At 41.0% G+C, this 15847-nt stretch overlaps 2 protein-coding genes across 3 annotated transcripts in view; both read left to right on the forward strand.

Annotated features, from left to right (window-relative positions):
- The first annotated feature begins 4733 nt into the window (after window positions 1-4733).
- Window positions 4734-9217, forward strand: dhh (desert hedgehog signaling molecule). The gene is made up of 3 exons (XM_085345457.1): window positions 4734-5737; window positions 7840-8101; window positions 8269-9217. The coding sequence occupies exons 1-3, from the start codon at window positions 5429-5431 to the stop codon at window positions 9072-9074; spliced, it is 1377 nt and encodes a 458-aa protein (XP_085201583.1). The 5' UTR covers window positions 4734-5428; the 3' UTR covers window positions 9075-9217.
- A 3926-nt stretch (window positions 9218-13143) lies between these two features.
- kmt2d (lysine (K)-specific methyltransferase 2D) overlaps window positions 13144-15847 on the forward strand; it is a 28302-nt gene continuing 25598 nt past the window's right edge. For both annotated transcript variants that reach the window (XM_085345534.1, XM_085345535.1), the window contains exon 1: window positions 13144-13592. The gene's annotated coding sequence lies outside the window, so the exon portion shown is untranslated. The remainder of the gene's footprint in view (window positions 13593-15847) is intronic.

The raw sequence follows: 15847 nt of genomic DNA on the forward strand, positions 1-15847 counted from the left end.
CAAAGTCGCGGGCTAACAGTAATATTTATTGAAATATATTTATTGCTCCAGATATAAGAATGAATCTTTTCTTATGGACTCAAACAAGTTTTGCTGAGAAACTGAATATGGAACAAGCAAAGCTTAATACTAAACAATATATATATTAGCTGTATAATACCAGTAGGCCAGCTCTAATAGTCATTTGGTATGGCTTCACGGGCCAAATGTAATTAGGCTGCGGGCCAAATTTGGCCCGCGGTCCAGAGTTTGACACCTATGCTGTAGGCAGTTAAAAGGTGCATACGAAAGAACTGTTGGTGTGATTTCAGAAACGGGGTGAAAATTTAGATTTTGTTAAATGTGATTTTATATTTGAACAAACCCAGACTGATGCATTTAATCATGGGGCTAAAAGTTGGTGATTTTGAATTTACACCCATTATTCTCCATTTTCTTTGAATGTGACTAGAAAATTGCACTTCGGACTTCTGGTGATTGATGCTAAACATGTTTTGTTTTTTTTATTAATGAGGGTTTTTGCCCTCTGTGCTCCTGAAAGTCCTTCTTGACAACAACCAGTTTTGCACCTTGGAGAAATGGTGCAGTTTGTGCTTGAATCTTTTTTTTTCTTTTCTTTTCTTTTCTTTAGCCTTAAGAGCTTACCAGCTACAGCCCAACTGGATTGAATGATTTGTCTTTCTGGAGCACTGTGTGCACACATTTGCATTGTAAAACAACCCTAACTATCACTGTCAGCCTTGAAAGTGGTTGGTGTAACACTAAGATATCACAATTCCACCGTAGCAGAAAGTAAAGCTTGATAGCGATGCAATCAAAGTGTCTCAGCGGTCCCTTTCGGTAACACACTGTAGTAATGCATGTCGGGACTGCCAGGGAAAAGGCGGGAAACAGCCAGCTTGTTATGGGATGAGATAGGCTATCTTTATTGTCAAAACATAAGAATGAAGTGGGGGGGAAAAGACACAGAGTAGCTTTCCTGACAGTCGGTCATTTGAAGTTTGTGCCAAAGTGCATTAAGGGTTGTTATTCCCTCTTTTCTACACTTGCAAATACAGAATCACTCCGGAAAAGGCGAGACCTGCTCGCTAATCAGCTGATAATGGGCCACACTGTCCACTTGCTATAGCTGCCCGCCATCCTGTGTGCACACTCACGGCACACTTGCTTCACACAGTCGACTGCCACAGGCCTTTTGTTTCATCGGGTGAAGGATGCAGTGTTGAGCTTTGTTTTTGTGTGAGTGGTTCAAAAACCTTATCATCACAATTGACACTGAGAAATCCAAGTGAACAGTATTTAACAGTATTTCCTAAGTTAATTTGTAAATTTTTGTAGTAAATTGTAAATATTGTAAAACTTTTCTTCTGTCATTTAATGGTCGGGCATTGTACAGCTACAAGCATTTCACCCCCATGTCATACTGTGTATGGTTGTGTGTGTGTGACAAATAAAATTTGAATTTGAATTTGAATTTGATTTATTTAATCTGCACATTAGTGTGGAAAAGTCTTGAGACACCCCTCAATTCTTTATATTTTGGCGGTGGGAAATGGGAAAATAGGTGCAGAGATTTATTGAAACATGTGCAAAACAAATGCAAATGTAGTGCAAAAACCTCGATTTTTACAAATCTAGTGGACATGAAGTCTATGATGCGACTACTTTTATTTTTCGACACAGTCCAAACTCAAGCTTTTTTATTATTTCTTGAAGTATTCTTCAGAAATAGTTCTCTGCTTCTTGTTTAATTTGGCATACCTCCGATTTTTCTCCCTATTTCCCTTCCTTAACAATGACACCCTCACAGCCATCCGTCCACTGAGACAGCTTCTGATGAGGGTTCAGTGAACGGTGGATGTGTCTCTCAGGTCCCGTGTTAGGCCTTGCTGGATTTTCTTTTTCCTGTTTTTTTTTGTGGCTTTCAGATGCTGTTCATCTGCTTCATCTACTTCAGGCTTCCCACTACCTCCAGTTTCCTATTTTTTTTTTATTTTTAGGAAACTGCACACCATACAGAGATATACAGCGATAAGTTTTTGGTTAATAGGTCTTTGTGAATCACCTTGATGGTGAAAATACTATTCTGTGTCTGTCAAACTCTGTTATCATTGGCATTTTTGTAAATTCAGATAAAGAAATGGGAACAGATTACGTGTTTCTGTGACATGCTTCTGGTAACAACGTGCTGAAAGACTAATGGCTCTGTGCTACGTTGTTAGCTGAATAAACACAATTCTGTTTCATCCCTTGTGTTAAGTGCTTTTTTATGCTTGCTTAAACCAATATTAAGAGGATTAACAAACAAACAAACAAACAAAGAAAACAGAACCATTCTTAGGTAAGAGGACTGGACTGAAATCGAGACAAGAAAATCTGGTTCCTTGGGAGGAATGAGGGGTGACTCGAGTCTCCCGCACACTACTGCACAATGTAAATGAATTTTGGGGATGGAATTAGCAGAAGGTATAGCATCATGTTTGACCTTTGACCTGCTTGTCAGCAGCCAGGAAGTTCCACCCTTCGCAGTCTATTGTCCACTTTCGTGCAGCATCGCCTCAACTTCACTGGTACTCTGTTTATTTTTATTTTGCATTTTTTTATGACCTGCATCCCTGCTTAATCTTAGCCATAACATGCTAAGGTAGACGTCTCACATCCGTATATGTGGCACACCTGAATTAAACATGAAAACATGACACAAACTGATGTATTAAATACAAAACCAGAGTTACAATACAGTGTGTGCAGCTGCACTAGAATGCACCACCCTGCGCTTCCTGCACTGATAACACAGTGACAGACAGTGGTGGGCAGTGAGAGAGGGGGGAGACGGTTAGGTGTCAGTTCCTTGACTTTCCTTGCCCTCACCCCCCTCGGAAACCCTTCTAATGGTCTCCATCTGAGGAAGTGGATCCTGCAGAATGTCTAATCAGCTCTATGAGACAAGACTAACACTTGAAAAGTCAAAGATGGATTGTTTAAAAAATGCTACTTCTGTTTTACTGAATCCTAATTTCAAACCCTTGCTGCATTCTGAGATATCGGCTATTCGTCGAGTATGACCCAAATTCACAGCGCACCTGTAAGTGCAAAGGCAGTCAGTGTGACCACCAGCTCAGGTGCAAGCACAGCCGTCTGTTTGGAAGAAACAAAGCAGGGTAGCCTAACCCAAGCAGGAAAGATCTCGTTTTCTGTGCTGTGGCTTTGCAGGAAACTGAACCATTCACCCAGTCATGTACTCCCATCCTGAAATGGGGGAGTAAAATGCTAAGAGCCAGAAGGAGGCAGGGGGAGGCTGGAGGATGGGGGCACCAAAATAAAAACTAATAATAATGACCTTTTTTTTCTCTTCCATCTCCAGCCCACAGATGTTTACTTCCTTCCTTTCCCTTTCATGTCAGATGGAAATCTTTTTTCTCTTGTATAGCTTTGAAGAGAAACACTGATGTGAGTAATTGCAGATATGAAAGTGTTTGTTACTTTTTTTGATTGAGTTATTCCCTGCATTTGTTACAAAGGCCGATATCTCTCATCTGTGTTGCCTAAGCCAGACTCGAACCTTTCTCCATGTTTATCATAAGGACAGGAACATGCAGCTTCGCCTTACCACCCCTCCCTACAACATCCTGGGATCATCTAGAAACTTCCCCCAGTGAGAGTGCATTTCCATGGTCAGTGTGGAGCTCAGTGACCTGAGCTCCACACTGCAAAATGAAATGTTTAGGGTACAATAAGTCACTTTATAAATAAGTCTTTTTCTTCTTCTTCTTCTTCTTTTTAAAAAATTATTATCTTCAGTTACAACAAACATCAAGACATATACTATTTGAAACATTCAGTAAAGACAGGCCACCGCCGCTGTTTCCCTGAAACAGCCACAGTGCAGAAACAGGCCTGATGTATTAGGTCCAGGAAGCCAGAGATAGGGCAGTGACATGCACTTTGACCTTTAATCTGCCATTAATTTAAGCTTCCCTCTGCGATTACAGATGTCCCACCCTTGAGATACGGTGATTACTTTCTTTTCTGCTCCCACTTTGGGCATTATCAGACACATTTTTATAATTCTCGCCGCTATTGTTCTAGGGTGGATAAAAATAATAAATTGATGATAGGGCCAGCGGGTGTTTCCACCAAAGAGGTCTTGGGTGCGCTTGGTTCAGGAGGGTCAGGCTAGTTCCCCAAACACAGGAAGGCAGCACTGTAAGTCATAGTCTGTGGGTGTCAAGGCTGGACACTTGTGCTCCATCTTTAGGTCCTCACCTTCAACTCTTGTCTATTTATAACAGAAGCATGAGTGTGCAGTGGGAGGGATGAGCAAACAGAGGCAAAGACATGTTAGCTCAAAGCAACTCAACTGACAAGAAACTTTGGAAATTGAAGCTACTGTAAAAGCTCCCAATGAATCCTAAATTTTGTGTTTTTAAAGCGTATTTATAATGAACAATTTGTCTCAACCAAAACAAACAAACAAAATACTGAAATAGATTTGTGTATTATCTTTGTTACAACTTTTCAGTTTTTTATGCCTAAACTTTACAGTATTTTGATAAGGGGGTGGGGTTCACGGTGTTAACATAAGTGGCCAAATGATGTGTTCTTTATATGGATGGATGGATGGAGGCGTGTGCTGTCGCGGTGGGAGCGCGCAGAGGAAGGGAGGGCAATCTTGTCCGGACTCTAATAAGAACCAATGGCTGGCGCAAGGTGGCCAGGAGCGCTGAAACGCGACAAAAGACAGTGGACGAAGGAGAGAAGGAAGAAAAAAAAAAGTGTCGGTAGAGGCATTACTGGATGGACAGCAGGGATGAGAGATTCATTGGAGCGTCCAGAAAAATCCCAGAGTCAGGCGGCTATCGGGCTTTAGGTGTGCGTCAGTTTGTGTGTCCAGTCCAGGAGACGGCGTGGGGGAGAGACAGAGAGGGAGAGAGAGAAGCGGTAAGTGAGCAGAAATCCACCAAAACACCTGCGTCAAGACAGGCACCTCCGGAGGATATCTGAAGATGACTCTCGGATCACAGGAGACGTAGTTCCCGCTGATACGCACTGAAATCTTCAAAGAGCCTTTGTATTTCCACATTTTCAGTGACCCAACGCATGCCAGACTTCAGCCAATCAGATCGCGCCGTCACCAAAACAGTGAAGCACTTGCTTGGTATTTTAAAACTTTTTTCTTTTTCTTTTTTTAAATTAATGTGAAACACCGGGATATGAAGTAACCTACGTGCCCCGGAACTTTATCAGTCTCTGGGCTAAAAAATAACTAAATAAAAATAAATAAATATCACCTCTAATGATCAATGATTTGGAATGGACCAAGATCTGACTCTCATTCACTTGCTGTCACACACCTGGAGCTATCACACCTGGGCTATCGCCGCACGCATTGCGAGCCACTGACTTCTGGGAGACCCAACCCTCCTCAATGAAGCAGTTCTGGTGGGCCCACCTGGCACAGCTCACCCTGGTTGCTGTGTGGACTTTTATATGGCTGGTCCAGGGATGCGGACCGGGCCCGCGGTACGGCACCCGTCCGAGGCCCAGAAAGCTCACAGCCATGCGCCTCAAGCAGTTTTTCCCCAACTTATCAGAGAACAACCTGGGGGCCAGTGGGAGAGCAGAGGGCAAGATCGCACGCAACTCTGAGCGTTTCAACGAACTTGTGTCCAATTACAACCCAGACATTGTCTTCAAGGACGAAGAGAACACAGGCGCTGACCGCTTCACGACTAAGGTGAGACTGGTGTCGAGCTGGGTTAGAATCTTAGATTTGTTTTATATGACTGTGATACAGTGATAACAGTCGTTTCCATTGCTTCCCATGATCGCTTATGACTGTTGTGTAGTAAGTCCAGTAAATGCCCAAAGATGCAGCACCAGATTGACTCAGTGAGGTGATGCTCAGACTGACTTCCCTTTTCAAGATAGTTTCGTTGTTGGATGGTTGATCAGCTACATTTCCCTAAATGGACAAACTGCTGTTTGCACCTTCAAAACGAATCATATAATCCCAGTCATTATCTACCTGCACTTGCCAGTCTGTTAATAGATAAAAATGCTCAGCACGGCCTGTGTAAGCTTTAACCAAACCTTACCTCACTTTTTTTTTAAAGATAAGAAGATAAGGATGTAATTCAACACTACCCTTAAGTGGCTGAGTTTCTCTACAGGAACATTTCCTTTTAATCTTTAACCAAAGTCTTTGTTATTTGAAATAAAACACTTCCCATGACAGGTTCTCAGTGTGCCCAGCAGAAGAAAAATCCAGGCAGGGCACTTAAATTCCTGATTGATTACTAAGGATAGGTAGCCAAATTTACAGTGTCTTGAGAAGGCAGTCAACGTCCTCAAGGATTTAAGATCTGGGCCGCATTAAAGAACTTTCAAACTACCCATTTGGAATGCCACACTTCTGAATGTGAACACAAGCTCCATTCACACTCAGTCCACGGTTTTGGATACTATGGTCTTGTGTGATTGTTTAGGATATTAATCTGTGTCCCTTCTCCTCCCGTAGTGATTGTATGTGAGGGAAATCTGTGGTTGTATACGTGTGCCCTCCTGATACCAGTTTGAATGTGTGTGTATGTGTGCATGTGCCCCCTTTTTTGCCCAGATGTGAAAGACGTTCTTTGTGCGTCATTTGGAGACTCAGAGGGGTCGCCTATACAAAATTCCCTCCTACTGAAGTAATGGCACCGTCGGAAAAGCGACTATTGTAGTTGTGACAATGAAATGCCTCTCTTCAATGGCATTGCGAGATAAATGTACCCAGTTTGTTTTCTGTCCCTCTCTCTTTTTCTCACTCTTGCTGTCACATTCCCAAGTCCGTGCCCATACATTCTTCCCCTCTGCCCTCTCTTTTTAGTCCCAACCTCAGGCCTTTGCTACGCCGCTTTCTTCTTTTCCAACTTTAGCTCCCATGGTTTTCTGTCACTTCCTCCTTCGCTGTTGATCCGTTGTGTATTCGAAATGAGCTTTACTGCCATAATTATAGGTTTTAAAACCTGCCACAGCACAAGTCACAAGCCAGCGCCGTTCAGTAGCTGCATGAGCGTATCACCTCGGATGCTGACGTCATTATTTTTCAGCCTGCTATTTTGCGACAATGCTGACACAGTCTGTAACATTATGGCCCACGGGGGTGTTAGGAGTCACTGTGCACATATTTGATCACATGTCTCAGGGGTGAAACTGAGAAACTCAAGTCTGGAACAATCTGGAAAGGCAGAGAATGGCCTTGATTATTCTGTCACCCTGTTGAAAAGGCCAAGGAATGTGCCAAACTGGCTACAGTAGGGTTTGTTCTTGTACTCTGATTGTTTGAGCAAGGTTGAAATGGCCTTTAGCAGAGTAGAGGAGGAACTGTGTGATGATGCCAACTGACAAACAATCAGAACCTGGGAGCTGGAGACAGAGCTGAAATACTGGAATCGTTTTCTGCCGAGGCGCACTGAAATCAGTCTACGCACTTAGGTGTAAAAACCCCATTTTTCTTTTTCTGCCTATTGTTAGAGAGTGGTAATATTCACAAGTGTCTGTCTCTTGAACATCTCTTGTTTGCTGATGAGACTGAGTGACTTGGTTTTGGAAAATTAGGAACTCTTTAGATTCTACAGTTTCTACTTCTGAAAACTAACAAATCATCATCTGTTAGTTTGGGTTTCAGAGGAAAAACAACACTGAGTCAAGTCAAGGTTTTTCTTCTGTGTTGCAGTTTTTTGTTGTAGGTAGGCTGAGATGGGTGCTCATGCTGATAAATTTGTGAATATATTTACAAGTTTACTGAAGTGCTCCAAAATGAATATCTGCCCTCTTTCTTATTCTGCCCCGTAGCGATGTAAGGAGTGCTTGAACAGGCTGGCTATTGCAGTGATGAACCAGTGGCCAGGGATACGCTTGCGTGTGACAGAGGCCTGGGATGAAGATGGCAACCATCCTCCTGGCTCTCTGCACTATGAAGGCCGGGCTGTGGATATAACAACGTCTGATAGAAGACCTGAAAAGTACGGTCTCCTGGCCCAGCTGGCTGTGGAAGCAGGCTTCGACTGGGTCCACTATGAGTCCAAACATCGTGTCCACTGCTCAGTAAAAGCTGGTAAGTTTAAGAAGGTAGCTGCCATTAAAAGCCATGCTTGTATTGTTAAATTACTTTACTTCAGTGTGAAATGTATCAGGATATTTAAGTTTATAAAAAAAAAAAAAAAAAGGGGGAACACAATTTGTGTTTACTCATCTTGGCTTTGTCTGCTGATCCTTCTGCAGATCATTCTCTTGCTGTGGAAAAAGGTGGCTGTTTCCCAGGCTGGGCCCGGGTAACTGTGGCTGGAGGGATGCAGAAGAGCCTGTCGTCACTCACTCCTGGGGACAGAGTCATGGCCCTATCTGGGACAGGCCAAGTCGTGTATAGCCAAGTCCTCTTGTTTCTCCATCGGGATCAACAAAGCTGGTCTGCTTTTCTGTCTCTGGAGACAGAACATGGACATAGATTGGCCCTTACTCCAAATCACTTGGTCTTTTTAGACCCGCACTGCAGACAAGAAAACAGTGAGTACCAGCCTCAGTTTGCAAGCAGGGTCAGACAAGGAGACTGTGTTCTCATACATAAAGCAGAGCAGCAAGTGCATGCATCCCAAATCATCTCAGTTTCACTAACAGAAAGCGTGGGAGTGTATGCACCCTTGACAGACGCTGGAACTTTGTTTGTTGATGGCGTGCTGGCATCCAGCTATGCGCTGGTGGAGGACCACAGGCTCGCGCACTGGGCTTTTGGACCCCTGCGACTTTTCTTCTCATTCAAGCAGTTACTTTGGGGAGAAACAGCAGAAGAGCAGCAGGATACTGACATTCAAAAAAGTTGTACTAAGACTCCAATGCATGTTAGCACTTTGCCTGCAAAGGACAAAGCAGGTGTGTATGTGAACAAAGAAGTCAACGTGAGTGATGCCCTGAGGATAGAAAGTAGAGAGAAGCACTCCTTGCAGACGGAGACATCAGAGGTGCACTGGTATGCTAGACTACTCTACAGTTTTGGGTGCATTCTTTTAGACTCAGAGTCATTTCATCCTTAAGAACCAAAATCTATGCACACTTAATAAGTGCCATAGCCTACTGCTACGTTTATACAATATGTTAACACTTCCCATTTATTCCTTAAAGGATTGAAAAACACTGGAAATGCTTGCTAGCTTTCTCCCCTATTTTTGTAAAATAATCTGCCATAATGTTATACATGCTAACAAATGTTTAAGAAACTGAACATAATGAGACTTTGAGCAAGTTAATATAAAAATGGTAATACCAAAGACTATCATATTTTTGTTTTGTTTTTTTGTATGTATTTTCTCAGTTATATATGTTAAAAAAATAATAATAAAAAAAATGAAATATATATATTCTAATGAGACAAGAATGAAATCCCTGACGAATAGAATCTTTATTTTTGTACTTTCTGAATCATAATATATATATATATATATATATATATATATATATATATATATTTTCCATTTTATTATAATATCTACTACATGTGCTGTATGCCCTTGCTTGTTTTCATGTCATAAATCAAATTAAAATTGTACTTTTATGAAACGGCAGGCTACCTTTCTTTTCAGCTGTGGTGTAGATTGGTTTTGCATGTTAGGTTAATTGATATTTTTACTTACTAAACAATAAATTAGTTGCTCAGTGTGGAGGGGGGAGGGGGGGAAGGGATATGACAAGGAAATGATAGATTCCAGCACTTACAGTCGAGTTAATGTATGTTGTGTAACCCTGTGTGGAAACCCAGGTTAATGAAAAGCCCAGAGTACTTAATATTCCGCCACAGTCTGCAAACACTCTGACTTTATCTCAGTCACAGATCTCTGCTTTTTTGGAAGCCCACTTTAGGGTTTTGTTTTTTATTATCAGGTTTTGTTTGTTTTTTAATCGTATTGGAATTGCATTATTTTGCGCCACCCTTATCTGCTAACTGTTGCACATTACAATGCCACTTTCTATTCTGTTACATCCCGCTTGCGCATCCCACCCAAAAATCGAGTCTGGCCTATAAAGTACAATGTGACTTCCTACAAAGACAATAAACATTACTACTAAACATCTAATTTTTTACTGGTTTCAAGTAAACAAATGTTTTAAAGGTTCATAATAAAGTGTAGGGTTCTGTTCAGCACTAGTCTGAGGTTATACACCCCCCTTGTGGAGGAACTGATATCACCCCACTGAGTTGTATTTGGTACCATCTAAATTAATAAATAGCAAACACTCCTGATCCTCTCTTTAATTTAGCAGGCCTCAATTTGATTCAGAACATTTATGATAGAGTATTATGAGTTAAAATGTTCGTCGTAACCTATCAAATAGGAGGACTTTATGCTGTTTTTCCAGCAGACAATATGACAAGGAGAGAGCTCCATACCAGAGTAACAGGAATCTGAAATCAAAACCAGCTCAATATTAATAAGTCAAGCCACAAAACAGGTGAAACTCTATGCAATAAAAGTAACTTGAGCTGTTTATTTTAACCATCATTACTGTTACATCAGAATATATTCTTGTCTTCCAGTTCTGTTGTAAACATCTGTGAAGGTATTCCAGGGGATTATCCTTGAGATACAGGAGGCAGATGGGGGAGAGCATCCGCTTCACCTACCATCCAATAGGAGAGTCCTGGTGCCCTAATACCACCCTCCCTGTGCATCTATCAGCCAATCAGCAACTATCTTCCAGCCAGTCTCAGCCGACCCAAAATCTAATCTAATCCAATCTTACTAAAGCTGAATGGGGAGTTAACTAATCCTGTCAGGGGGACCAGTAATAACCTATTTTCAAAATGGAAACATGCACTCCCCACAGTCGTGCACTGAAAGAGTCAAAGAGAAGTTGAATAAATATTACCATTTGTAACAGAAACAAGTGTCAGTGAGGACTTTTCATGGCTACAAAATCCAGCAAAGGACATTTTTGCCAACATTCCTTCCATTTTTTAAAATTATCAAATAGATTTAAGTATTTTTATTTTCGTCAATGCAAATAGCTCCTGTCAACCATGGTAAAAATGGCTTTATTATAGCATACCACAATAATTAGGTGTGTTAAGGTGACTCCTGAAAAACAACAATAAATTGTAATATTTTTACAAAGAAACAACCCCCCACCCCCCCAACTCTTATTGGAGTAAAAGGTCACACTCAGAAGACCATTCCTTATTTCTATGTGTTCACTCAGCTTAAAATAATTTCAGCGGCCTAATCTAAAGCCCGAGGTGTATATATGCCTCTCCACATATGAAATTAATGCATAAATGTACCAGTGCAGGGTCAGCTGTGGATCCACCCCCTGCAGCAGGTGCATAATGCAATATGTATGATTGTCTTTATTTGTAGGTAAGGACCATTAAGAACTCAGATCACTCACATTAATTTCACAATTGTGATATTCAGCCGGACTTATTTTATTCCTTTTTTTTTTTTTAAAAGTTACTTTCAGCTGCTTCCTTATTCACAAGGGGTCACCAAAGCACACACGTGTGATGTGGTAGAGTTTTTACTGCAAATGCCCTGCAGGAATTTTTGTCCTCGGCTACTTGAAAATGTAGAGGTACAAGCAAGGTTCCTACTGTACCTGTAACAGTTGGGCGTTCTGCTCTAAGGCAGAATAAGAGTTAAACAGTAGATGATTAAACCTATGACCTTCTAGTAATCGGACCCACTGCTACCCAACCTAATTTCCTGTAGGTTCGCTGGATCATCTCAATGACTCTCGACCTTTACTTTGTGTTTATACAGCCTCAGGCCCCTGGTGTTTCAGCATGGGCTCAAGAAGGTGTGACACAAATAGGTCAATGTCTTGATTTAATTAGAGCTACACATATACAATCTTTACAGTTAAAAAATCCCCCAGAATGACAACTTTTTCACAACTTTATAAATAAAAGCTTCCTGTAAACAACTCTTTATTGTCATGCAAAGTTTATTAGATTGTCTTGTAACTTGTTGTCAGTGTCACAGCAGTTCTCAGGACAGCTTTCTTGAACCTATATTGTCCTGTGTTATCTATACCACTATAGTTTTCTCACAGTGATAAGGCAAAAATAAAGAAAGAAAACCTCTTTGCCCACTGACAGGAACTGGGGTTTGGTCACCTTCCCTGACATTACCACTGCACTTTAATCCTATCTGCAAATCAAATTTGAAGTTGCATTACAATGATAAATATTTTAATAGAAAGGTCATACACTCAATGTGAATGATCAGATAAGAGATTTAAAATGTCTGCTTAAAGACTGGGCATTTTAACACAAAAGATTATTGTTATTCGTCCTGTTTTGTTTGTTTTTACTTCTTCTTCTTCTTCTTTGGATTCATTCTTCCTTGAAAGACGTTTATCTTGCAGGCATATTGCAAAACAAAACAATGGTGTAACAAATTGCACGATTACACGATTTCAAAACGCGCAACATTACACGACCCGCTAAAATGTATTTATTTATTTTTTAGATAATCGATTACGACCCATCGGCAATGGTCATCAGAAAGACAGGCGGAAAAATTAATCGTTAAACACAATGAGCACATTTGTTAAATCAATTACAAAAATAAATTTGCACCACGACAAATGTAACATAATCGAACCCACACACATCGTGGCCCATCATTTAAACAAGCAAACCATTCATCAGCAGACATGTGCACAGCAGCTGTATTCTTACAATCATAACAGTCTAATGAAAAATGGCCTCCCTGGATCCGAAAATCAAAATGATCTAATATCCACCATATTTCACTGGTCAGCGCTCACCAGATTGAAATCGTATGTGGTAAAAACTATTAGCCTCGCACAAGGTTTACTCGAGGTTTAAAAAGTGTAGTAGAAACTAGTAGTAAATATAATTTCTGCCCCTTGGTTTGCATGAATTATTATTTTTTGACGTAGTTGTTATTAGCTGGCACGGCTAGCAGCAGTTAGCCACTTGGCAGAACAGCCGTTTGAGGACGCGAAGTGAAGAAGAGATGCTAGTGACCCACACAAGGGTACCCATGCAAAGTTGACTCGCAAATTTAGGTAGATGAAAAGTCTGCGGTCGACTGACACCAGACGCCAAAAATATATACTTTTGGTGACTTGTCAACAAAGTTCAGCGCTGTCATTTTCGCATACACTGTTGTGGTGCAAACTTGCAATAGCTTATCACGACCTCGCGAACGAGATTCCAGAGCAGAGCAAAAGCTAGCTGATGTTAGCCATTCCAGCTAAAACCCTGAAGCAAGGAAAAGTAGTTAGTTTCGATTCGCTGTATGAAGCCGGGGAATCTTTACTAGACTTGTGTCTGTGACTAACAGTTCCCCGATAGCGTACTCGACACAAAAGCTCAAGTTGCCTGTTAGCTAATGGCATTATCCATCTAGCTAGCAGCATCGCTCAGCCTGCCTTCCGCCGACGTGCACTTCCCCCCACTCTGACTCCAGCCGGCTAGCCGTAGAGTTAGTCCGGTACATAAAATGAAGCGACCATCAGCATTTTGGGACGCTGCGTGGCTCTGTGGATTTTGCTGATACATGAGGAGACGATATTGTTTTTGTGAGGTGAGCTGCTTTGATTATGGCTCCTTTAAACCTGTTACCTAAAGACACGCCAACCCTGACCTTAGACCGGGTGTTAGCTCTACAGTCGGTAGTGTTTAGCTGTTAGCTTCGAGTGGATGGGGGCTGTGTAATTGCTGGAAAACTAGCAATGTTACCTGGGAGCTAACTTTAGGTTGATATATGTTGCACATCGACTGTTTCCGCGCCATTATACGCAGTGTAGCAGGTTAACATTTTTAAAGGTATGTCCATGTTTGTGGGATTTTGTGTATTTTATGAAGTTTTTTTCTCTTTCCAAGACTTTGCAGCTACGTCACTGTTGGTAGTTTTTAGCTTTTCCGTTTCAGCCTGCCGCCAGTGACATGGACATGGCAATTTTCTGGACAGAACCAACCCTTTGAAGTCGATGTTTACATTGAGAAATAGTGCTTAGCGCTGCAGTTGTTCAATTGTAAAATATCAGTAGCTTTTCTGTTATTATTTACAGTTACTGCAACAAATCGTTGTCGCTATTTGTAAAGAGTATAAACTAAAAGCAAACACCTCTACCCTTTAAGTTAATTTGTAACGTTAACACTTTTAACGTCAACTTCGCTAGCCAGGATGTTAAGACGTTAAAGCACTCGTCGTGTTATTACTTTGCTTTACGTGTTAGTAACTGTATTATTGAGATAAAACATATATGGTATCCACATGAACTGAGATATGAGTCGAGTTAGATTTGGAAGATCTAGTTTGTTGTCAAGAAGAAAGCCCGTTTCTGGTTCCATCGAGTGTGTTTAATACGGACATGCAACGTTAACGTTTCATTTCGTGCAGTAGCTCAGTTGCATTCTCCAGCTAGCAACGTCTGTGCAATCTGCTAATGATGCGCACCACCAGGCAATATGATAGTACTTTTAATCGCGTTGAGTTGAAATTGTTTGAGAGTTTTTTGTTTTGTGTTCCCACTAATGGGAAAGACGTGCAAAACAACCCTGGGTAATTTTGACAAGGATTGAAATACTTTTGATACTTTGTGCTGTATTAAAAGCGTTAAATTCGGCTTGTAATAACTGATGCTTCTGTGCATGAACCACCAGAAAAGCCCAGTCGTCCTCGGGCTGGGATCCGCTTCCACCTGCCCCAGTGAAAATGAAAAGAAATCATTACCAAATGGGTATGACAGCGTTAACCCACAGGAAGGCTTTTTCCTCAAGTATGATGGCACAATTTACATTTTGTAACTCCTGAAAAAACGCTCTTCTGTGTTTGATTTGTACTTTGAAGCCATCGTCACGTTATTTGCCAGCATCGCACTGATGTCGATTGTGCGGGTCTTTTTCGGTTTCGCGATCATACTTATAAATCCTAGCGAAGCTGTAATATAGCAAAAACATATGGGCTACTACGCGAATTGAAGTTGTCCGACCTCGTTTAAAATGCCTGTTAAGAGCTTTAAACGTTACACGCATGAGAATGGGTCGTTTGATTAGCTATGTGGGTAAAATATGGTGAGGCCCTCGTTGTTTGTTTTACAGTATTTTTGTTAATGGCGTGAACCTCGCAGCGGAACTATGATGCTTGCGACGAGGTTCTGCACGAAAGGAGTCCCGCTGCAACAGGAAGCTCCACACACGGAAGTTGTATGTTCTTTGTGTATCCCGATTTATGGTTGTTTTATTTAGCAAAACACCATTTTAGTTTTAACATTTCGCGCTTTTCCACCAAAACTGCTTGACCGATTTGGATTATGAATTGCTGGGTAAATAACTTGAGTTGTTAAAACGTTGTCGGATTGATCGTGCTCTTATAACCTTAACGCTGTTTTTACGAGTTTGCGAAAAAAGCTCGATTGTACAGGATAAATACAAGGAAATTATCTTTAAAAAAGAGGGGGAGAGGGGGGGAAAGAAACAGCAGGCAGCATTTATTAGTTGTGTTGTTGGCTTTTATGTAAAAGTGGGTTTGGATGCGTAGAGTGTGCATTTTGTGGTTAAGATGGCTTTTTATGTTTAATATGTTGGATTATGAACATTGGAGTTTTCTGTCTCAGCAAGTGAGAAACTGGAGATCACTTAACTGCTCAGTTTTATATAGGAGAAAATAAGGAAAATCTTTCGGGTTTTTTGTGTTTCATTTTCTTTTTCTTTTCTCTACATTATGTGATGATGATGACATTAGCATTTTAAAATAGTATGCCCATTTTTTTAAATGTATTTTTTATCTACAGTATTGTGGAATTACCATAATAATTACTATGACAATGATTTGCA

The sequence above is a fragment of the Diplotaxodon limnothrissa genome, linkage group LG20 (genome assembly GCF_057381915.1).
Source record: "Diplotaxodon limnothrissa isolate DT_005_m linkage group LG20, D_limnothrissa_male_GT1.1, whole genome shotgun sequence".
NCBI lineage: Eukaryota > Metazoa > Chordata > Actinopteri > Cichliformes > Cichlidae > Diplotaxodon > Diplotaxodon limnothrissa.